Here is a 24,430-nt window from a genome sequence, read left to right as displayed (position 1 = left end):
CTCCCTGCCTGCTTTCTGTTCTTTCCCAACACTCACTTCTCAAAGTCTGGCCCATTGTGCTATAATGTGTTCCCCAACTCTAGTCTGTCCCACTGTCCTCAGGACCCGACACAGAAACATTAGCTCGTGTGCTGCTTCTAAACAACCTCTTAAGTTAGAAAGGCTGTTTCTTTTCTTACCAACCACTCCTGTGGTTCCATCTCCAATTTCATCATCCTGGGATTTGGACAGTTCGACCATCAGCTTGGCAATCTGATGATCAACATCCATCATGCTTAAAATGGTGGCACCATCATTTGTTACAGTTACATCGCCATCCTTATCTACCATCATCTTATCCAGGCCTAAAAGACAAACATTCAGAAGGAAGTTGGACAAAATAATGTGTAACCAGTATTGTCAACTACTACAGGGGTTAGAGAGAGCATATCAAACAATTCTTACCATAAAATTCATTAGAAACAAATAATTCAACACATATAAAACATCCACCAAAGATACCTTTCTATCAGCTAATCGAAATTCCACACTGGAACAGTCTAAGTGTTTCAAACCAAAGAAATGCAGATTAACCACCATATACAGAACACTATTACATACAGTATTAACTCAAGACACAGGTGTGCTCTGGAACATGCTAAGGAAGTGAAGAAAGGCCTATCTAAAGTTGTGAGCACACTGTAACTATAAGCCCGGACACTCAGAGCGGCTTGGCTGAACGGAGCTGAATTAAGCTGGAAGACTGCTCCACTGCATTTCTGAAGGTGTTACTGACTGTATAATGACTTCAAACCTTTATTATTAAAAATATCCATGGTTCTCTCACCGTTTGGTCCCAGTGACGTCCTCATTGTGTTTGCTACGGCTTTTGCAGCCATGATGTGAGACTAAATGAAACAGAAAAAAAGCAAATACCCAGTTACATGACATTTCAAGTTGATGTTAATGGAGGAGGGAGGCCTTGGGATGTAATTTCTAAAATCTAGAAATGTCTACACCAACAGCGAGGTCTGACTTGAGCAGTAACACAGCTATAAGCTTTAGTGTCAAGTGCTTTGTGTCTCGCATTTTCAGCATGGGAAGGAAGCAGGCTGTCTCCATTACTGAACTCTGAGAACACAACGAACGTCCAACTGTAAACACAGAACACCTTCAGTTTTCACTAAAGCTCACTGCAGAGATATACGGCATTAACTCCACCCACGCAGGAGAGCCACCCTTGCTAACATTCTTAGCAAACACTATTTTCAAAAGGCAAGTTCTGAATGAAGGCTAAGAATTGGGGCACGGAACCTGGACATTGTTCTAAAACTCATCTTCCACCTGAAGTCCTCGAACAATGACAGACCACACTTGGCTGTGAGAGACACTAGAGTAAGGCTGGAGTGTAGCTCACTGACAGAGTCCTGCCCAGCACGCACAGGAGAGGGCTCAGTGGTCAAGAGCACTTGCTCCTGCAGGAGACCCAGGTTCAGTTTCCAGCACTCACACGGCAGCTCCCAACCGCCTGGACTCCAGTTCCTCTTCTGACCTCCAGAGGCACCAGAGCGCACCATACATACATGAAGGTACTCACACACACACACATAAAGTAAATAAATCTAAAACCCAAAACCAACACACAGACATCTCATTATTACACAAATCTGCCCTTTGTCTTTAATCAACAGCAAAGTTACACACACAACATCGTTTAAAAGTAATGTTTTTTCTGATTTATTTTCAGTAAAGGTTTGATCTGTATACCTATTTTATATACACCTATACCCTGGGTCATGTAGAACTTCACAGGAGAAAAGTGTATGGGACCCATACCCACATATGCATTATGGTCATGTGACCTGCACCCGCAGCAAGCATATGGTACTTTCTGTCATCTTGGCTCGCTCAGTGCATCAGAAGTTCTACAAGATCAAGGGCCAACTACATGCCCCTAAACAGAGGACCCTCAATATTCAAAGGGGCTGACCCAGAACACCCAATCTTACAGCACCCATACTACTATCCTTGTAGGCCTGAGATCTTGATCCCTCCACTCTAGGAATACACTCCGCAGCTTCACTGAAACATCTGGTCTGGTTCATTAGTTTCCACTGAAATTCTTCTACCTCAGGTGTTAATGACAACAATCTGCCCACACCAGAATTCACATTAATGTCATTAAAATATTAACTGTACAAGTCTGAAAGGACCCTTCCCTGTTCCCAGACATACCTGGCTCTGATTTCCTTCAATGTCACGATCTTTTATTCTTGCCACCACCAACTCAGGTCAACATTATCCAAAGCCATATCCCCTCCACTTCCTATTTGCTAATTAACTCATTTTCTAAAGAGTCCTTTAGAAACAATTCCAAAGGTTTAAAAGGACTCTTGTGCCTTCATACTGAAGTTCAAAGGCAAAGCACTCCAGAGCACTCCTCATAGTTTCTCTAACTCGTCTTATCCCCAAGGTGCAGGTGGATACAAACTTCTCTAACCACAGAAATCTTGGGTATTTTCAGAGCTGTGCAAGTACACAAGTTCATGAACTTCTCCTGTCACCCTCAATGGCTGACTACAAAACACCAAGTTTATTTTTGTCTTTGCAAACTCTGGTGACTCTTGAAATGCACTTTGACAGTATGTATTCATAATGGGCCTTTTGAATACCCACCACAGGGAAATGTCTCTCTGGGTGCTCAAGGATATTTCTGGTTGGCTAAACAGGTATATATTGAGCAGAGACCAACAATTCAACATCACATACAGAACAAGCTTCTAATACAAATAGTCTGGCCCTGAATGCCAAGGCTAAGCTCACTGCTCTGCACCACTAGCTTTGACTCAGGTAGACTGAAGTCATACCTTCTCTATCATAGTAGCTGTGAAATTTTTGGCAATTTCCCTATGACCGTGTCCCTAAGTGTGTAATTCTGTAAACAGACCTATCCTGAGTGAGGACCACCTACAACAGTCCATGCCGTTAGCACAAATGGCTGACACAACTGTTAACATTAATTACATTGGTAAAATTTCTGCCTGTTGGAATGTTACTTAATCTGCAAGTCCCCTGAGGGGTGTGTGTGTGTGTGGGGGGGGGGTTGGAATTGAATGCATAATGCAGACTACCTGAAAAAAGAAATTCCTCCAGAAAGGAAACAGAACCAAGCATCTACAATTGCTCTGTCCACTTCATCAGCCACTTCAATACACTGACTGTCAAGTCCTTGGCACAACAGAAAACATCCATTGAGAAACCAGGTCCACAGAGGCTGTGTAACTGGAGTCAGTGAGGAGGTGTATTAATTCTAAATCTGTTTAAATAAAACCCTAACACTTGGTGAACAAGGACACCTCAAACCTGGTGGCACGACTGGTACACATCAAACCTAAGACGGGGCTCCCTCCTTCCTCTGCGTTTTCTGTGGCAACGCTGGTCAGTGACATTCCTTTCTCATCTGGGGTCTAAGCTCTGGGTCTTGGCCTTCTTCATTCCTTTCCACCCAACAATTCGGCTCTGCCTTCCCTCAGGATAACTGCTGTGTGTCCCTGTGATGGGGGTTCAGGAGCTCCAACTTTGGGGAAACATCATAATCTGCAGCCAACTGTGCTTGCTCCACTGAAACTATCGCCTTCCATTCCAAAAATAGGCGTTTTCTGGCCCAAGAGAATTTACCGTCTCCTCTGAACACAACGCCCTGGCCCTTTCAAACACGTGCGTGTGTATCGGATCGTTCCTTCTACCCGAAGCTGGAAGAGCTCCCTCCACTGTCATCTGTATCCTTCCTGCACGCAGCCATGCGGAGAGCACACGGCATGTCGCATGCCCCCTTTCTCACGCCTCTAATTTCCGTCCACTGCGGGACGGCACCTGCCCAAAGCCCGAGCCGTTTACAGCCGCAGCGCGAGGGACCACACCTTTCTTCCGTTCCGGGGGCCGCAGGCCGGCTCCCCAGGTGAGCGGATGGATGCGGCCCCACCCAGCTCGGAGGGGCCTGGCGGGCCCTCCCCACCCCCTCCGGCGCCCAGAGGGCGGCTGTGCACCGGAAGCCCAGAGCGGCCCCGACGGAACCGGGGATTCTCGTCCACCTTTCGGGCCAGCACATGGCTGAACTGCTCCCAGGCCAGCGCAGGCGCACAGGAGCGCTCCGGCCGCCTCCCTTCATCCCGCGGCCTCGCGTTCCGGGCCGTTACCTTGAGGGCCTCAAGCCCCATGAGACGGGACTTGCGGTCTTGATCCTTGATGATGAGGAAGGGGCGCCCATACTCATCGAAGGCGAGGGTCCCCACGGACGCCATGGTGGGCGAGGGAGAACAGGCGCTTCCTAACAACCGGCAGGGACCACTCCGGAATAGAGAAGGCACCGTCCTCTCGCGAGAGGACGCAAAACCTCGCGCGCGTGCGCAGTACAGGCCGCGCGAGACTTTTCTTTTCCCCTGTGACTTTTTTTAACGCCAGAGAGTACCTTCTGGAATCCGCCGCTCTTGGAAACTTCTATTACCTAGGAAGCTGGGGGGGTTATTCCAAAACTCGGAAGGCAACTTCTAGAGCCCAAATACTAGTACCAATACTAGATCCAATTTAGTCACTTATTCAAGGTTTTTGTTTCTGAGACTTTTTGAATACAGAGTCGCAGCGGGGAGCTAATTTCCTTAAGACATTTTCTCCTTTATTCCCACCCCGGCTCTGGGAAGATGGTAGATTCCACTTCCGGTCTCCCCGGAAGTTTCGCGATGGAGCGAGGAGGTGAGAGTTGGCCGGCATGGCGGCGGGTTTCTTAGCGGGCTGCGGTGCGGGCGCGCGTGGGGCGCGGGGGCGCGGCCGGCAGCCGGTGTGGTCGCGGGCGTGCGTGGGTGCCGCGCTCTCCGCCTGCGCCGTCCTCCTCCACGCCCCTGCCCGGTGTTCTCCTGGCTGGGTGGCGGCGTCCACGGTGCTTGCGGGGCACTCTTCCCGCTTCCCTGCACGCGACTCACTCCTCAGCCCGATCTTAAGCCCTGGGGCCGCTGGAGTCACAGCCCTGTCGTGGACGAGCCGCTGCTTTGAAGTTATTGAGCCTGCGGCGGCTTTATTTTCTTGTCTGCAAAAAAAAAAAAAAATAGCAGTAATGGTTGACAGGGTTGCTGGGAGTGTTCCCCGAGAAGAGCGCCTGGTCGTCCGCACGCAGTGTTGGTTCTCAACTCCCCACGTTGCACAGATCCTGAGACTGGCCCACGGGCCTGTGCCAGGTGGAGACAAAGTGGCTCGGCCTTGGCTTCGGAGTCCCTTAACCCCACCGTTTTGCTTTTAGAAAGATAACCAGAACGCTAATTGCGCTGTCCGTCGGCCCGAAATCACGATCCATTTTATAGGCTTAGATTGGTCACGAATTTCCAATCTCTCCACCCGTACTCCACGGAACAGAAACTGTCCCTGCTGTATTATTATCGGATTTTACCAAGCACTCAAAATTAGAATGCGTGCACCAGCACAGAGCTGAAAGCCAGCCTGCTGTCGTACGGTTGCTGATGTGTTAATCTTGCCTAGTGCCTAGCCCTCTTGTCTCCTCTCGGTGATGCACCTAGTGTCTTTTGTGTTTTGGAGTAGTCTTATTTCCCTTCAGTTTTGTTGAGTTGGTGTTTTTAAATGTTCAGATGGTGGATTCTGCAATCCATTTTGCTGTTGACTTGAGATTAGAAAATATCTAACGGCGTCTTCTGCACCCTATTTCCTGTCAGAACCCTGTCTAGGATGACTTCTAGTATCAATCAATAGGGGATATATAGCAAAAGGACACAAATGACATTAGGTCAGTACAACAAAGGGTTAAAAAAATACAAAAGGTCTCATGATAACATTTTCATATGTATAAAATTACGTCATTGCACCTTGCATTAAGCACCCCTCACTGTCCCCTCCCACTCTTCTCACTTGAATTTCCTCATTGTTTCCCAAATAGTTATTTATTACATATGTGCATACATTATATATCATCAAATCTAGGTTCCACATAGGAGAAAACATGCGGTATTGTTGCCCTGTTATTTCCTTTCCCCTTCTCCCTTTAGACCTCTTCCGCCTCCCTCAGAAACACACACACACACAGGAGCACACACACGCTAACACACTATTAAGATTTTTACATCTGAGAGAAAACATGGTATTTGCCTTTGTGAGTCATTCTTATTTTACAAGTGAATAAAACTCCGTTGTATGTATGTACTGAACTGTAGCCATTCATCTGTTGGTAGCATCACCGCTGGCTTCACGAAAGACTTCAAGTAAAGGCACTGGCTGCCAACCTGCCAACCTGTGCTGGATCTCCATCCCACATGCTGAAGGAGAGACCGGCTGACCGCTTGTAGTCAAAGACTTGCCCTTCTGTAGGCTCCTCTCCTTGCTGTACTGTAGGCCCGCTCTGTCCTGCCTCCATGCCCTGGTCCCCAGGCTTGCTTCTTTTGCCCTCAGTTCAAGTGTTCTGCTTATAGTTTCCCTCCATTTCCCTGTACTCAGTATAATATTGCAGCCTTTGTCTGCCTCAGTTGGTCCCCCACTACTTACCCAGGCCAGCTGGGAGACCCTGGAGACCAGGACCTCGTTATTGTATACATTGCTGGGTCTATGCATGGGTACATGTATATACAGATGAGGTAGAATTTGGGCTACAGACACATTTTTAATTAACTATTGCCCAGCTTGATAAACAGTGTGATCTATTTATATTAGGGAATTATGTTCAGCTGTAAAAAGGAATCAAGCACTGATAAGGAATAGCGTGAATGATTCTAGAGTACATCATTTTAAATGACAGAAGTTGGTTAGAAGACCACAGACTGTAGTGTGTGTGTGTGCCGAAGTTCCATATGTGTATCCATGGAGACCAAAGTTTGACATAAGGTATTTCTGTTGTACTCCACTTCTTTTTTTTTTTTTTTTTTCAAGACAGAGTTTCTCTGTGTAGCCCTGACTATCCTACAACTCACTCTGTAGACCAGGCTGGCCTCGAACTCACAGATCCACCTGCCTCTGCCTCCCAAGTGTTGGGATTAAAGATGGGCTCCACCACCACTCGGTCACTTCATTTTTTTTGAAACAGGGTTGCCCGCTGAACCTGGAGCTTGGCTGTTTTGGCTAGGCTGGCTGGCGAGCCAGTCCCTGGGATCTACCTGTCTCCCCTTTCCAGTGCTGTGGTGGTGCCTGGCTTTTGCATGGGTGCTGGGATCTGAGCTCAGGTCATCATGTATGAACACCAGCGCTCCCCACTGAGCCATCTCCCTGCAGCGCTCCCCACTGAGCCATCTCCCTGCAGTACTCCCCATTGAGCCATCTCCCTGGCCTTTGCAAGCTGTTAGATCTAAGTCCAAAGTAGAGGCTATGGAGACTAACGTAGTGGTCACTTGGGGCAGGTAGCAGAGGGTGGGTGGGGAGGTGACCCTAAAGGGTTAAGGGGCTCGTGGGCCATCATGTTCTGAAACTGACTGATTAGGACTGCATACACCCACTAAAACCCAGTGAACTGTACACGTTTACTGGACAAAGTGTATCAATTCTGTCTCAGTAAAGCCTAAATTGAGTTTCTAAGCTGAGTGTGGTGGTGGATGCCTGTAATCCTAGAACTTGGGCGGCTGAGGCAAGAGAATCAATGTATGTTCAAGGCCAGCGTAGCAAGACTGTCTCAAAAAGAGAAAACAATGGCTCCTCCAAATGGTAGTCTTCAAGGATGGCAGTTAACCGTTGTTACAGTCTTTCGGTTTATACCTTATACATGTTAATTTAAATGTGGTAATCAGAGAAGGATAGTAGTATTACTAACCTCTTTTTCTTAAGTTTTGAGTTGTGCAGAAGAAAAAAAATGAAAATTCTCCTGATTAGCAAGCCATACTGCAGCAGCAGCTTAGTATCAGATGTTAAACAGCTAGCTTAGGTTCAGAGACACCAGGACTGAGTCTTAAACGTGTTTACAGCCTGTGCTGTGCTCCACTGGGACGCCCGTAGGAAGACTCTCCATGAAGGCAGCCAGTGAGCCCTGGCATCTCCCAAATGAGCAAATGTGTAACGACTATAGCATATTCCTCCAGTGTCCACATGATAACTGAAACTACTGAAGGGTTCTGTTACCATAACACCTGAGGGTGACTTTATACACGACCACGGCATCGGCAGCAGACTCCCCGCCCTCCCCCACGATCACAGCAGCAGGCTTACTTCCCCTCCTCATGTTGGCTCTCTACTACAGAAGCAGCTTTCAAACTCACTTTAAGGGTCTCGGAAGCAAAGTTGTGCTGAGCTGAGGAAGCGGTGTTGAGAGCTGCCCTGGGTTGTGACCTGTTGCTTTGGCAGCTTCTGTTGTGTCCTGTGTTCAGAGTTGTAACTCAGTAGAGTAGCTTGTCCCCACTGATGGGTGTAGTGTGTAGAGTCTGTCCCCCCACCCCCCGCCCCGCCCCCCGCCCCGCCCCCATTGTATCTGCATTCTGACTGATGTAGCTTGTGCACATGGAATTAAAGATCTTGGACTAACTAGGTGTGCACACTGTTGTCAGAAAGGAGGACGGGAATGGATGGAAGCAGGGGTTGGAGTGCTGTGGGGTTAAAATCAAAGCTGGAAAATGCAAAGGAATTCATCCCCAGTCTAGAGGCCTTAGGAGGAATGCAGCCTTGCCAGTCCACTGCAGACTCCTGACCTCCAGGGGATGGTGAGAAAGGTGTTGTAAGCCAGTAAGGCTGTGGTCACTTCTCACAGCAGCTTGAAGTAAGCACTGCAGGCCTTTTGAATGGCTTCCTGACAGCTATGAGCAGCCATATACGAATGGCGAGTATCTGCTGTCCCTCCTCAACCTTTTCCTGCTTCCTGTGCATTTGTGTGTTTTCAGTCTTACCCACAGCAGTGGTCTGTTTGCCGGGGGGTCCCACAGTGTTCCAGTAATGTGAAATAGTTGACACTGGGTGCCTCTGCTTGCTGTGTGCCTGAGCCTTGTGATCACCTTACCCGAGCCCAGCAGTCCCTCTCCCAGCCGGTGGGGGCCCATGGTTTACGGAGGTGGAGTTCATCAGGAGGACTGTGAGGTCACGTTGTTAACACTGTGACAGAGCTGGCACCTTGTCTGGCTCTTAGCCGGGCTTTGCTTGTCATTAATCAACTTCCCTCCCCTCAGTTTTCATCTTACTAAGGACGCATTTTAAAGGGCGAACACAAAAGGAGGAACATTAAGGGGACTTGCATTTCTCCAGTCATAGATTAGAGTTTGCTTTCTTCTGTGCTAAGAATAATGCAATGACCCCCCCCCCCCATGTGTTTTAAACTTTTTTATTACCATATTTATTAAAGACTTCAGCAAAATCTAATTTTCATCCCTGGTTGCCTGAAAATTGTAGCTATACAACTAACTAGATTATAGATGCTATAATGCATTCAGCCCATTTTAAATGGTCAATAACTGGACATTTTCATGCTTATTTTTTTCTTGAAGTTTTCTTTGTTCAGACTGTAAAAATGTGAAGTTTATGATTAAAACTTGCAATAATGGGTATTGAGATAACATATTACTAGAGACCTAGACACATACTAAACCAGTCCATTGGAAAGAAAAGATTTTAGATCTTTCATTAGCATTGAAGAATTTTCCCCAAATCACCTTAATTTTGTCAGTGGAGTTTAGAAGTCACTGTAGAATTTTATACCTGTAAATTAGGTTGTATCTAGTGAACATATCCTTTAAAAAGATGAGCTGGGCTGGAGAGGTTGCCTGGTGTTAAGAGCATTTGCTGCTCTTGCAGAGGACCCAAGCTTGGTTCCCATCATCCATGTCAGGCAGCCATAACCACCTATAACTGCAGCTTCAGGGAATCTGACACCTCTGCTGGCCTGTGTGTGTGTGTGTGTGTGTGTGTGTGTGTGTGTGTGTGTGCGTGCGCGCGCATGTGCATGCACACACACCTGTACACAAACAAACACAAAAATGTCAGAAGAGTTGTCGGTTTTCTGATGTGTGCGCTGTGTGTTTCTCCTCGCTTTTGATAATGGCTCATGCCCAGAAACACCTGAGGAGGAAGGGCAGCCAGGCCGTGTTCTGCCTACCAGTTTGGATTCCAACAGTTTGAAGAAGAGCAATTGGGGGTTCTTGTTTCCTGGGCTCGTCGGTGGGGCATTGGTGACAGTGTATGCCGTGGCTACACCGTTTGTCACACCAGCCCTCCGGAAAGTTTGTTTGCCGTTCGTGCCTGCCACTTCGAAGCAGATCGAAAACGTTGTGAAGATGTTGCAACACAGAGGAGGATCCCTGGTGGACATTGGCAGTGGTGATGGACGCATTGTGAGTCATGTCCAAACAGTTTAAGGTTTGGAACCAGGACTGTTAGAATTTGTGCTTTATGTTTCTTATGAGGCTTCTGCAATGACTTGCCCAATGTGACAGTTTGGAAAGTGTGTGTTTCACTTTGCGTTTGGCTAACTGTTGGACCACCAGCATGTGTTTAGAGTTCATTTTTCTCTGATTGATTTTTCTTCCTCCTGGAGGAAAAGTACTCTGTAAACATGCCAGATAGAAAGGAGCAATTAATTGCTAATTACCAAATAGTCTATTAGAATTTTTGATCCAGTAAATGTGGCATGATTACAAGAAACGTGGAGCTGTGGAGCTAAATTACCTTGACTTTTTTGCAGTTTAGATACTTGCTTTATGCTTCTCTGTATTGATACATGGGTAAGTGATGATTCCTAGGAGCTGATAGAAAGTTAAATAAGAAAGGGCATTGGTGAAGCCCTGCTTGACTAAAGATAGGAATTCAGGGTGGGCACAGTTCCATGTGGCTGAAATCCCAGGACTTGGGAGGTGGAGGCAGGAGGATCAGCCTCTGCTAGATACAGAATTTGAGCTAAATGAGGCCTTGTCAAAAAAAAAAAAAAAAAAAAAAATCAGAATTTTAGTGACTTTACCATGTTGTGAACAACCTGAATCTCTGAGTAAAGAAAAGGTCCCTGACTTTTTTCTTTTGCTAACCCCCTGCTTCTGTCTAGGTGATTGCGGCTGCAAAGGAAGGATTTCCAGCTGTGGGCTACGAACTGAATCCATGGCTGGTTTGGTACTCCCGGTACCGTGCCTGGAGAGAGGGTGTGCATGGCTCTGCCAGATTTTATATTTCAGATCTGTGGAAGGTACGTGATGTGGAGGATGGTGCTAGAAAAGCTGGTGGAGCTTCTTCATTCATAATTAGTGTGCTGACAAGAAAGATTGTTGAAAGAAAAATAAAGTCCAAATGAATATTTTGGATAACAAAGTGCAAATGCATTTTTTTTTTTTTTAAGATTTATTTATGTATTTATTTATTATGTATACAATTTCCTGTCTGCATGTATTCCTGCAGGCCAGGAGAGGGTGCCAGATCTCATTACAGATGGTTGTGAGCCACCATGTGGTTACTGGGAATTGAACTCAGGACCTCTGGCAGAGCAGCCAGTGCTCTTAACCTCTGAGCCATCTCTCCAGCCCTGCAAATGCATTTTAACCTCATAGATTTATAATAGGCTGTGCTTTAGTATAGAAGCTTCAAGTTTTGATAAAAGTCATATGAAAGCTAAGAATTTATTGACTAAATTAAAGCATTTTCTTTTTTTTGTGAAATAATGAGCTATTTCATTTCACTTAGAAATCAGATTATTCTTGATAAATATTTGGCTTTTCTGTGTGTGTGCTTGCGTGTTAAGAGAGAGACAAAGACGGATGATAGAAGGAAGTCTGTGAACCTGCTATGGTGGCTCCTTCTCGTAATCATAAAAGGAAGGATTTTCTAAATATATTTGTACTCTTTATTCCTATATTTTTATCTGTCTTTATTCTCTCACATTTCATCCCGACTGCAGTTTCCCCTCCTTCTCTCCCAGCCTTTCACCCCCACCTTCCCTGTCTCTCAGATCCTCCCTCCTTCTATCTCCCCTCAGAAAAGAGCAGGCCTCCCAGGGACATCAACCAAACATGGCATAATATGCTACTGTAAGACCGGGCACATACTGTCAAATCAAGACTAGATGAGGCAACCCAGCAGGAGGAAAAGGGTCCCATAAGTAGACAAAAGAGTTTGTCACCTGCATTCCCACTGTTAGGAATCCCACAAGAACACCAAGCTACTCAGCTGTGCATATACCCAGAGGACCTAGATCAGACCCCTACAGGCTCCCTGATGTCTGTGAGCCCCCATGAGTCCTAGGCAATTGATTCTGTGAGCTGTGTTCTCATTGTATCCCTGTTACTTCTGGTTCCTCCTATCCTTCCTCCCCCTCCTCTTCAGGACTCCTCGAGCTCTGCAAAATGTTTGGCTGTGGGACTCTGTATCTGTTCCCATCAGGTGCTGGATCAAGTCTCTCTAGTCTCTTTGATGAGGATTTTTCTGGGCACTAGTCCCAGAGTGCTCGGCAGGCAGGACAAGCTGTAGGTTTGTGGTTGGGTTGGTGTCCCAATCCCTCCACTTGAGGCCTTGCCTGGTTACAGAAGATGGCAGTTCAGGCTCCTTATCTTCGATTACTAGGAATTATTGCTAGGGTTACTCTTGTAATGTCTATTGTACTAGACATCTGCATCGCCCCTGAAATGGGTCTGTGCACGATTATCTTTTACCTTCAGCTGACATCCACTTGTAAGTGAGAATATACTATGTTTGTCTTTCTGGGTCTGGGTTACCTCATTCAGGATGATTTTTTTCAAGTTCCATCCATTTGCTTGCAAATTTCATGATGTCATTGTTTTTAACAGCTGAGCAATACTCCATTGTGTAAATGTACCACATTTTCTTTATCCATTCTTCAGTTGAGGGACATCTAGGTTATTTTCAGTTTCTGACTATTATGAATAAAGCTGATACGAACATAGTTGAGCATGTGTCCTTGTGATAGGATGAAGCTTCCTTTGGATATATGCCCAGGAATGGTATAGCCGGGTCTTTAGGTAGATCAATTCCCAATTTTCTAAGGAACTGCCATGTTGGGGAATACTATTTTAAGGTGTGTTACTTTTGTTTATGTTGCATTTGTTTAACTCTGTGAAGCTGTGTTACTGTGCCTGTCTAAAACACCTGATGGTCTAATAAAGAACTGAATGGCCAATTAGCAAGGTAGGAGAAAGGATAGGTGGGGCTGACAGAGAGACTATATAGAAGGAGAAATCTGGGAGGAGAAACCTAGGAACCAGAAAAGGAGGAGGACTCCTGGGGGCAGCCACCCAGCTACACAGCAAGTCACACAGTAAGAGTAAGATTTACAGAAGTAAGAGAATGGGAAAAGCCCAGGGGCAAAAGGTAGATGGGATAGTTTAAGTTAAGGAAAGCTGGCAAGAAACAAGCCAAGCTAAGGCCAGGCATTCATAATTAAGAAATGCTCTGTGTATTTATTTGGGAGCTGGGTGGCAGGCCCCCAAAAGGCCAGAGACCCACCAACAACACTGCCATGTGGATTTCCAAAGTGGCTGAACAAGTTTGCATTCTCACCAGCAGTGGAGGAGTATTGCTCTTGTCTCACATCCTTGCCAGCATGAGCTGTCACTTGTGCTTTTGAGCTTAGCCATTCTGACAGGTGCAAGACGAGTCTTAGAGTTGTCTTGATTGCATTTCTCTGATGGCTAAGGATGTTAACCATTTCTTTGTTTCTTGGCCATTTGAGTTTCCTCTGTTGAGAATTCTCTGTTTTGATCTGTACCCTGTTTTTTAATTGGATTATTTAGTTTTTTGGTGTCTAGTTTCTTGAGTTCTTTATATATTTTGGAGATTGGCCCTCTGTCAGATGTGGGATTGGTGAAAATCTTTTCCCATTCTGTCGGCTGCCTTTTTGTCCTATTGACGGTGTCCTTTGCCTTACAAAAGCTTTTCAGTTTCACGAGGTCCCATTTATTAACTGTTGATATCAGTGTCTGCACTATTGGTGTAAAAAAAATAAAAAACCCAAACAACAAAACCCTGTATTTTGTGTTAGGAAGCTTCACAAAGTGCTTTTTCTTAAGTAAGAATTTCCCACTGTAACACTGTCCTCAGCAGCTTATAAAAACGCACTTAGATTTTGCTTGCATTGTTTTCAGGCTGTATATAACTAAACGGTCTCCATAGAGCAAATACGATTTTATTGGGCAATAAGAATTTTGACTGGCAAAGCACTTTTACTCCATTTTTCAACTGCTGCAAAAACCATTTTATTGAACTTTGAACGCAGTGTTTTAGGGAAGAGGAGAAGATTAGAAGTCTGAAGATGCCGCAGCTTGAAACAGGTGGCTTTAGGAGATTTGACTGGCAGCAGGACACAGTTCTGTCTTGGTGGAGTCCTTGTGAGGGTGGGGAGATGAGGCCCAGGATGCATCCCGAAAGCTGATGCATTTGCCTGGCGTGCATCGAAGTGTGGGCAATGTGTTCTTTTTTGCTGGGTCTCTTAAGGAGGCTATTCTTGGGGGGAGTGTGTGAAAACCTGCTGCCTGGCCATGTGGGCTCCAGTGAGGCAGGTTTATTGTGATGCTTGTCTGCTTAGAATTAACCCACCATTCTTTCTCCATCCTGTTTAGGTCACCTTTGCACAGTACTCCAATGTTGTCATTTTTGGTGTGCCCCAGATGGTGAGTATGCAGCCCCGTCTTGTGGGGTCCGTAATGTTGCCGGCCTATCAGCTGCATGCAGTTCATCACCTCTCACACGTGCAGTGATGGTTTCCCAGTGACTTGAGGGGAAAGTTAGATTTCAGGTCATTGGTTTAGTAAAATACTAAGGACCTTAAAAGTGTAATCATTAAAGATTCAGACACATTTTAAAATTTTAGTTTCAGAGAAAAAAAAAATCTCAATGATCCTCTAAAACCTTAACAATCCCAGTTTGAAAACTGCTTTATGAGGTCCCAGCGTTGAGTATAGTTGATGATTTTCACGGCTGTTCACTCATACCCCACTGCAATCACTTGGGGAAGTTAATGGGATGTTCCCTTTGAATTGATCATTCTTCAGTTTTGCTGGAAGATAATTTTAAGGGTGGATGAGCATTGACTGGTTTCAATTTCCTCCAATTCACAGATTTGCCAAAGAGCTGAGTATTGAACTTTGATTATGTACTTGGAAAGTGAAAATGCCACACTATTGTACTGAAAATGGGTTTCTCTAGCCTTTGCAGAGATAGTCAGGGTAGGATGCTTCACTGTCATTGCTGGTTTAGAGACCAGAGAAAGCAATCCCTTTTTACTTCTCAAAGTCTATAATTGTAGCCATAATAATCTTGGTAGAATTGGATGTTTTCTGAAATGGCACAATATAACGGATAGGGTTTTTAATTTAAAATAAAAAGGAAATTTCATTTTTGTTGTTTCATTTTCTTATTTATGCCTTAGATTTTTGTTGTTTTTTGAACTAGAGTATCATATCACTGTGTAGCCCTGGCTGGCCTGGAAACTGTTATGTAGCTCAGGCTGGGTTTCAAGTTGCAGCCTCCGGTTCCCAAGTGTGGAGGTTATGGACATGTGCCGCCATGCCCAGCTATGCTTGGACTTTTATTCACAGTGTTTACCTGCTTGAGGAATTGATCCTCACATTGGAACTTCCAGTGCAATGGCACATTTTTTGCTTTTTACAAACCAGAAATGACGTTATTACAAAAGTGACTCTATCTGTGTGTCTGCCATGGGACCTGTGAGTAACTGTGCTTTGTTCTAAAAGTGAAGGCAGGTGAGAGGGCTTGGTCCTTGATCATTGAAAACTTGCTTGGGTCAGGCCTCGGCTCATGCCTGCAATCCCAGCATAACCCAGCACTCCGGAGACCAAGGGAGGAGGGTTATTGTGAATTTGAGGCCAGCCTAGGTTACAGAGTAAGGCCCTGTCTCAACTCCCCTCACCCCACAAATAAAAATAATCTGGGGTCATAGACTAGACAGGGAATTTTGGTGGTGGCTTACTACTTAAGATGTTTGGGTTCTGCCTTCTAAGATGTAATGATTAGCATATTGGAGACAAGTAACTTTAATGTAGGAAGTAGAGAAGCAGATTTACTGGGAATCCTATGTTGCCTGGAGAGAAGAAGTTAAGCTGAGATGTGGGTTTGTTCTGAAGCCCTGCTGCCGTGTCCCAGCTGGGGGCAGCAGTGGCCTTTGTAATGCTGAGTGGAGGCTGCCCTGCTGCCTGAGACAGGGTTGGTTTGCACAGTGTTGGGGGCTGTTTCCTCAGGGGCAGTGTGAGTTTTGTTATTTTGAAAAATACATGCAATTTTTGCTTATTCTCCTGTACACAGACGAATCTTAACCGAGGAATTTCAGCATTTCACTGTTCCTTGTTTCTAGGGAAAAAGAGGAACAGTGGGAATCCAAAGGGCATTCATGTCCCGTAAAAAAGACTCAGCCAGCCAGGGCTCTGCACACGGTGGGTGGGGAGGAGCTCATTTGGCATCTGTTGAGCTGGAGTGTCACGTGTGGGATCCCCACTTGCAGCCCATGTCAGACTTTGGTCAAGAGGAAGTAGCGAGGGGCAGGAGAAAATGCTGGCTGGGAAGTTGGAGATCAGCTTTGCCCTCTCATAGTTGTGTGGCCCTGGGAAAGTCTTACCTGGCTGTGTAAGGATGCTGTTGAATTGCATCTCATTCTCTTGAGCATGGATCAGTTGGCCCTCCAAAATGAGCATGTCAGGGCAAGTGTCTAAGGACAGCTGAGGCACTGATGGGCACTTGTGGAGCCAGGAGGAGCCTTAGGGAAGTGTGGAGGAGGAGAGCTGACATTGTAATGCCTCAGTCCTGCTTTTAATACCAACTGGATTATCTCCGAAGGCACAGTGCACTTGGAGGTGGAAATTGGAGCTGACGCTTCAAAATCAAGTATGTATCAGAGTATGCTGAGGAGTCCCATTTGGACCTGGTGAACATACTACGAAGGTTGTACATTTTTATATTTAGCCTGAATTTATGCACGAAGAGGCTCTTTTCAAAATGTGGAGCAGGTTAACTGGGGCTTTGTTTAAAATCCTCTGTGAGGCTGGAGATGTAGCTCAGGTGGTGTTTGTCTCTCATGTGTGAAGCCCAGGGTTCAGTCCCCAGCATTACATGCCTGTAGTCCCAGCACTTGGGAGGCAGAGTCACAGTATCAGGAGTTCAAGGCCATCCTTGGCTACATAGCCTGTTTGAGGTCAGCCTGATTACGTGAGACCTTGTCTCACAAACACACACCCCCAAAAGCCAAAACACCAAACACTAAACCCTCTGTGACTTCTTGCTAACTTAGGGAAAAGGTCCAAACATGCCATTTGACTCAGATTGGCATGGAGTGGCTCCTGCTCACTTGTGACCTTGCTTAGTCATTTTTTAATGAGTTCTCTGCACAATTCTTCATCTGGTCAGTCCCTGGACTTGGCTGTGCTGCTCCTCAGAGCCTGTACCGTCCATTCTTGGTGACCTCAGACCCACTCTGCACAGGGTTTGGTGAGTGAACTCCTACCCTTTCCTTTGTGAAGCCTGTCCTCAGTGGTCCCGTTGAATTCAGTGAACACTGTACACTGTGCGCTTCTATGCCTGCAGGCTGTGTTCATGTAGTAAGTGTGGCTGCTGCACAGGAGACAGGGTCTCCTGACCACTGACTGCATAAGTGAGTAACAAAACATGTACACCCTGAGGTACCTTATCACAGTCTAGAGGTGGTGGGACCTGCGAGAATGGAGCCAATGACTGAGGCAGATTAAAGTCTCACACAATAGCTAACTTTATTCAGAGCCTCAGACAGTTTATACTCCAAGGGTTAAGAAAGGTCACAGGAGTAAAGTTCTCATGAGCACAAGCTGTATACAATCACAAGGACAAGCCACATGTGGCAAAGACATGTTTTCCCTAGAGCCATATAAAGGGTAGTTTAAACATTTAATTCCATAACAACAGCAAGCAATAATGAGTAATCTGATGTAAACTCACTCCTAGCAACTACACCTGGGAAGAACACAGAAACAATCTGAGAATAATTCTGTGTTTTAGAGAAACTGAGGTCACAAGACCCTTGTATTGTTTTCTTGGAGTGTTCTCATAAAAGCACTCCAAGTTCTTCTCACACAGCTCCACTCTTGGACCATGTTCTCACAGTACCTCTTACTAGTGGAAAGATTATATGTTAAAGGAGACATCTACATAGAATATGCCATATACTAGAGGAGACTATGTTCTGTGGGGTCGTCGAGAACAGGGAAGGAGCGGGTCAGATCCCTGGAAGGATACTATCCATGAACAGTCACTCATGCTAAGGGCCTGCAGTTGCACAGTGCTGAGTGGTGTGAGTGTTGGCTGGAAAGCAGGGAGCAAATGCAGGTGATGAGGGTGATGTGAATCTGTGTGGGCTCCTGAAGTCACACTGGCGGTGTTGGGTAAGGGAGAGTCTGGAGTCACAAGATAGTCTTGGGTAAGGAAGAGTCTGGAGCTCAGATGCACATGCCTGAGTGTGCACAACCATGGGCCAGTCCAGGAGGCAGGCAGATCTCAGGGAGGACCTGCCCAAGGCCTGAGCTTTGTCTAGGAAGTGCGGCATAACAGCCAAGGCTTCAGGAGATCTTGGTAAGGATGTCTTCACCCTTGGAGCCAAGTGGAGGAAGAAGGAGGCCGCCAGGTCTCAGGTCAGCGTCAGCCATAGGTCTGCCAAATGCCTGTAGCAGATTCAAGGCGTGCTTCACATTTTGAAGATATGATTAGAATCTGATGAGTTTGTGTCACTTTGAAACCCATAATTATATGAATAATTTTGAATTCTATTAGACAGGCATGACACATCACTACTTCTCTTCGTGTGTGATATCAGGACAGATTTGATGCATATTTATGTGTAATTTAGTCAGTTAATTTCTTATGATTGAAATAGCTTCTTTCATTTTTAGGTTTATCTTGACTTAGCATATGACAGTCACTCTGAAATAAAAGAAACTATAAAAGAGAAAAGAATAGGAATGTGAATACATTTACAATTATCTTTTTATGCATTTTGAAAAATGCATGTTGTCTCATTTTTTGCTTATTTAATTTTTCCCTAAAGGAATAATTTCTTCTTCTTCTTTTTTTTTTTTTTTTTTTTTTTTTTTAGTTCTTTGCTGGTCATTAGAAGAATAGAAATCTTTTCTCCTTAATGGATTTTTTTTCTCCATTATCAATTCTAATGATGCATTAGAATTTTGGCTTATTCCATCTGTATCTTGGGTTTTTTTCCCCCCAAGTCATTTTTGTAAGATGCTGGTCAAGAATAAAACCTTCACAAGAGCCCTGCTGGTTTTTCTGTCTGGCTGTAGTTACTTTTAGAGGGAGTAGTTTTTGCTTAGATCTTCATTTCTAAGTATCATTTTTCACTACAGGGAACTAGGAATCCTTGAGAGTAGCTGATCGAGAGTTGTTACAGGAGGGAGGGTACAAAAGCTTGGACCGTGTTGTTAGCCCAGACATGAGGAAGTACTCAAAATATTTAATGGGAGTATGTCCAAGAATGGAGCAGCCAGATGCAGAAGGTGCTCCATGGCCAAATTAGGACAGTGTGAACATTAGCATAATGAAATTAGAATATGGATATGTATATTTACAACCTCCCCATAAAATTATTTTTGTTGCTATTTCATTGTTGGGGGCACAAGCACAGAGGTCCTTGTACTCACAGAGAAGCACTGAAAGAACCAGGAATGTTAGTGATGTAGGGGTGTCTCCTCAATGGAGGAGATAAAGATCAAATACCTGCATTCCATCCAGAAAGCTCAGAGTGGATTTTGTTAACAACCTGGTGACCATTTTGCTATTTGTGGAGGCAGACCCCACCCTAGTTCCCCAGAATCCTGGTTATTCCAGACTCTTCCCTCCTTAGACCATTACCCATCCCTGTAGCTGGAGTTTTCTCTAGTCTACCCGGTTCCTGCAGCCGCTCAGACCCAAGCAAACACACAGAGACTTATATTACTTATAAATAGTATGGTCATGACAGGCTTCTTGCTAGCTAGATCTTACATCTTAAATTAACCCATTTCTATAAATCTATACCTTGCCACGTGGCTCATGGTTTACTGATATCTTTACATTTTACTTCTCATGACGGTGGCAGCTGGCAGTGTCTCCTGACTCAGCCTTCCACTTCCCAGCATTCTCCTCTTTGCTTACCCCGCCTATACTATACTTCCTGCCTGGCTACTGGCCAATCAGCATTTTATTTATCAATCAGAGCAACACATTCACAGCATACAGAAAGACATCCCTGAGGGAGAGGTCACAAGTACTTTATGGCCTGCTGACCTCTATGCTGTTGGTCAGAGATCCCACTAGATTCTTTGTTTTAGCTTTAGAATGCACTCTCATGGTCACATGTACTTTGTAAAGAGTCTCCATGTAGTCATAAGATATTTTAAACTGTATTGTGCACCTGATTGGACTAATTGGACTGATTGTTGCCTGGAAACTTTTCTCAAATTGTACTGTGTTTTAATTGTGCTAACAATGAACCACCTGGTATTAGGTTCCCCAAACTCTGATCCAAGTTGATGAAGTCAATCATTCTTTTATCTCTTTGCAGATCATGGTCTGCATTGACACCTACCTGGACCGCCACACTTCATAACTGTAATTTTGTTACTGTTATGAATCATAGTGTAAATATATGTGTTTTCTGATGGTCTTGGGGGATCCCTGTGAAAGGGTTTTTCGATCCCAAAGCGATCTTGGCTCACAGGTTGAGAACTGCTGATCTAGAGGAAAGATGGATCAGCCTGTTGCTACTTTGCAGCCTTTATAGTAAAAATTGATTGCAGTCAGAATCCTTAATATATGCTACTTCTAGGGCAGAGACAGTTGTGAGTAAAGGTGCTTACAGTTTCTTACAGCGGGTCACTAAGGATAAAGGGAAGGTAGTAAGTACATTACAGAGATGCCAGATTCACCCAAACAGTGGTTGATGGCACCATCGGGAGCAGGAGGGCCTTCTGGGCTTCTGGAGCTCTGATAAGATCACAGGCTTACAGCAGGGCCATTGCCAGAGACCCACTGAGACATCGGGAGCAGATAGTGGAGGAACCTGAGGGTCATTGGTCTGTTGTCATGAAAGACAAGAAAGACAGGAACTGTCCCAGGTCAGAAGAGACTGAAGCGGGGTATAGCTGGGGGTAGAGCCCTGGGTCAGCATGCACAAGGCTGATCATCCCTTAGTACTACAAAACAAACAAGAACAACAACAAACCAAGCTAGGAGACCAGAGGAACCATACGGCTAAGCGGGGAGCTGCTTCCTTGGCGGTACAGGACGCTACTGGGAGAAAAAGATTGAATTGTTCTGGGGTTACTGTGGGCAGAGTAAGTTTCCTGGTGTGAGCCTCATGTGGAGTGTGTAAGAAACAGGAGTGTTGTATGCAGCCTCTTCTCAAAGGTTTAGAGTCAGTTCATGGGGGAGGAGGGCTGTAGTGAGCAACGAGGCAGCACTGGAACTTGGCTGGGTGGACTGCGCATGGGTCCTGTGTTCAGTTCTAGCAGCTTGTCTACAAATTGACACCATCTCAAAATCAGTTAAAAGTAGAAAGTGAAACATATTTTTAGAACATGAGGGTATTCATACATTTTTACAAACTACAGATAATTTTAAATAGTTGTTTGTTGATGTAATTAAAATGTCAATACTTTCAGCAAATACTAAAAACACTATTGGTAGGTTGGGTAATAAAATTATATGAGGTTGATGTAGTATCTATATTGTTTAGAAATTCACTAAAGTTGTGGCTGCAGGTGTAGCTGAGTGGGAGAGGGGTGCGTAGTGTGTCAGGTCCTGGCTTCACTTCATTGAACTAAACACCCCTAAGGGAGGATATGCATCATTAGTACATTATACACACATTTATTATTTTTTTTTTCTTCTTTTGATTTTTCGAGACAGGGTTTCTCTGTGTAGCCCTGCCTGTCCCGCAGCTATTTTGTAGACCAGGCTGGCCTTGAACTCACAGAGAACCTCCTGCCTCTGCCTCCTCAGTGCTAGGCTTAAAGGTATGCTCCACCACTGCCCAGCTTAAAATTATTTCTAAATGGTAAAATATGTGCTTTTTCATGGTCTAATTAGGCAATATTTCACTGACTCTAAATGTTGATTGATGCTACAGTGTACTGTTATTGTAGAGAAAAAAAATAACAGCGATTCTAGGATATGTCAGTTGTTTGATGTGTCCCAATTCAGAGATGTTAAATGTATAGAAAAATGTGTCTTAAATACATGAAATACATGCTGTGTTGAAGTGCTTTAGTAGATAAATCATTTAAAATAATTAGTATTTTAATTATTGTCATATCATAATTTTTGTCAGAAAACCAAGGATTTATTATACATATCTGCTAAGATAGGTTACTTTATAATTGGTACTAGAAGATGTCCCTGTAACTGCTGTTAATGTGTCTTCTTCTGTTGATAGATTGCTTGATAAGTGTTTGTGCCTGAAGTGATGTGTTTGTAAGTATTTCCAGGGACTCTGAAGTGCAGAAAGGCACTTTGAAGTCGTCTCCTTTGTTACTGTTCAGGGAACCTGATGGCTGTTGTTCTCCACAGATGCCACAGCTGGAGAAGAAACTTGAGCTTGAACTTGGGGATGATGCTAGAGTTATTGCCTGCCGGTTCCCTTTCCCACACTGGACTCCAGACCACACTACTGGAGAGGGGATCGACACCGTGTGGGCATACGACATGAGCACTTTCAGAGGACGGGAAAAGAGGTCCTGACCATGAGCATCCAGTGGGTCATCCAGTGGACCTTCACTTTCCTTGACATGAAGTGAGAAGTCACCATTGCTGTCCTCACCTTTTGGAGAAAATGAACAGAGCTCAGAAAAACATTTAGGTTTAAAGGCAGTTTGATGTAGCCTAGGTTGGCCTTGAATTTGCTGTGTAGCTGAGGATGACTTGATCCTCTGATCCTTCCTCCTCTACCTTCCCAGTACAGTTTGCTCAGTGGAATATTTTGAATGGGTTTACTGCTGTCTCATACACTAGGATGCTCAAAGATATAAATAACTGAGTCATGTTTATGGACTGGAAGGCTGTCATCTTGAAACAGCGTGGTTTAATGCCAGATGAAGAGGAAGGGGGCACTCATGCAAATGCCTACAGTTTCCTGTGGTTTTGTTCATGAGTGAGATTTATCTCCTTTCTGTAGCTTGTAGCTAAATTAATTTTCTATAAGATAGTATTTATAAGGAATATTTTGCCCTAATGTTGGTGGCCCACTGTACTTTACCAATTGAATATGTACAACTGTATGTAAACAGACTATGTGACATGAATGTGTTTTAAAATTGGGGAAATTGTGACAAATTGCACTTGGCTTTAATTAGCAGTATTGTATGTTTGGTGTCAATTGCATTATCATGAGTAGTATCTTAGATTTGATGAGGCATTTAGAGAAGTTCCTTGGCCCAGGGAGAAGTTAGGAAGGGCTTAACAGTGAGTGACTGAGCTTTGGAATCTGACTGAGTTGCTGTTGTTAGCAGGAGGCCTTGGCGTCTGCCACCAGGACAGTGACACACTGAACACGGGTCTGTCTTTGGCCAGTCAATGGTGTTTATATTTAGACACTGAGGAAAGCTTATGCAGGGAAGTTACAGATTATTTCTGCCAGCCACTTCTCTTATTTTATGAGAACAGCCACTTGTGGAACATTTCTCCTGAGAAGAGACGTGACTGATTTCGATAGAAGATAAGTCAGGGAAAGCCTTTGATTGTGAGTAGACAGGCTTCATAGACTGAAAAATGAATGTTGAATGGTGGTACAGCTGCTCAGCTCAGCTGTTCTTACAGAGAAAAGAACAAGCTCTGCTCCCATGCCTGGGACCTAAGGCCCAAGCTGTCCTAGTGGGAATTTAATTATAAAAGATGGCTGATAAAAATAAGAGCATTTGATACTTTTCTTGTGAGGACCAACTGGAGACAATGGGGCATTGTCAAAAGGGGCATTCTGTCACTTGTTCATCACATGCATGATGTCTGTCCAAGCTCTGCTGGTTCATGATGAGAAGACATGCCTGGCTCCTGGCCTCCGGAATTTCTCCTGTAGAAGGCAGAAACAGCGAATTTCAGTGTGTGTGAGCTTCTCTGAAGAAATGGAAGCGTTGTTTGTTTGAGGAGCCTATGGAAGGTGTAGGCATTAAATCATTTGTTGACTGTGGCTGTCTTTTGCTTTCCAGGTCTGATTTTCCCTTGAAGAGCGAGTTCCGGGTGGGTGGGTGGGCGGTTTTGATGGAAGCACAGACCTTGCTGTCCATCTCTTGCTCTTACCTCCTGCTCTAGCTGCCGCTGTTATATTCTGGACATATATTCACACATTGAGAGGGGTCACCACTGTTTCTTACCAGGCACATGTAGTGAGTCGATGTGGGGTCTTCTGTACCCTGGAGATATCCCACAGTTTTCTAGATATGTTCCTGATGGGTATGGATCAAACAGCAGTCATTTATAACTTACCATCTTCCCCTTTAATGTGGTAAGCATTAGCTGATGCTAGGTCACGTGACCTCAG

General features: G+C 44.8%; 2 protein-coding genes and 1 long non-coding RNA gene across 3 annotated transcripts in view; 1 reads left to right on the top strand and 2 right to left on the bottom strand.

Annotated features, from left to right (window-relative positions):
* Positions 1-4,371, bottom strand: part of Cct5 (chaperonin containing TCP1 subunit 5) — an 11,528-nt gene extending 7,157 nt beyond the window's left edge. Inside the window, exons 1-3 of the mRNA XM_059276430.1 lie at positions 4,176-4,371; positions 827-887; positions 180-344 (exon numbers count right to left, since the gene is read on the bottom strand). Coding sequence (XP_059132413.1) covers positions 180-344; positions 827-887; positions 4,176-4,280 — 331 coding nt within the window. The 5' untranslated portion in view covers positions 4,281-4,371. The remainder of the gene's footprint in view (positions 1-179; positions 345-826; positions 888-4,175) is intronic.
* Atpsckmt (ATP synthase c subunit lysine N-methyltransferase) lies at positions 4,004-24,079 on the top strand. The gene is made up of 5 exons (XM_059276434.1): positions 4,004-4,728; positions 9,991-10,268; positions 10,973-11,110; positions 14,490-14,540; positions 22,468-24,079. The coding sequence occupies exons 1-5, from the start codon at positions 4,677-4,679 to the stop codon at positions 22,636-22,638; spliced, it is 690 nt and encodes a 229-aa protein (XP_059132417.1). The 5' UTR covers positions 4,004-4,676; the 3' UTR covers positions 22,639-24,079.
* LOC131921705 (uncharacterized) lies at positions 23,802-24,430 on the bottom strand. Its single transcript, XR_009382071.1, has 2 exons — positions 24,264-24,430; positions 23,802-23,962 (listed from the first exon to the last, which is right to left on the bottom strand). It is a non-coding gene; the product is annotated as an uncharacterized LOC131921705 (long non-coding RNA).

Source organism: Peromyscus eremicus, chromosome 11 (assembly GCF_949786415.1).
Source record: "Peromyscus eremicus chromosome 11, PerEre_H2_v1, whole genome shotgun sequence".
Taxonomy (NCBI): domain Eukaryota; kingdom Metazoa; phylum Chordata; class Mammalia; order Rodentia; family Cricetidae; genus Peromyscus; species Peromyscus eremicus.
The sequence above is the reverse complement of the archived record's forward strand: the minus strand, read 5'-3'. Positions and strand labels throughout refer to the sequence as shown.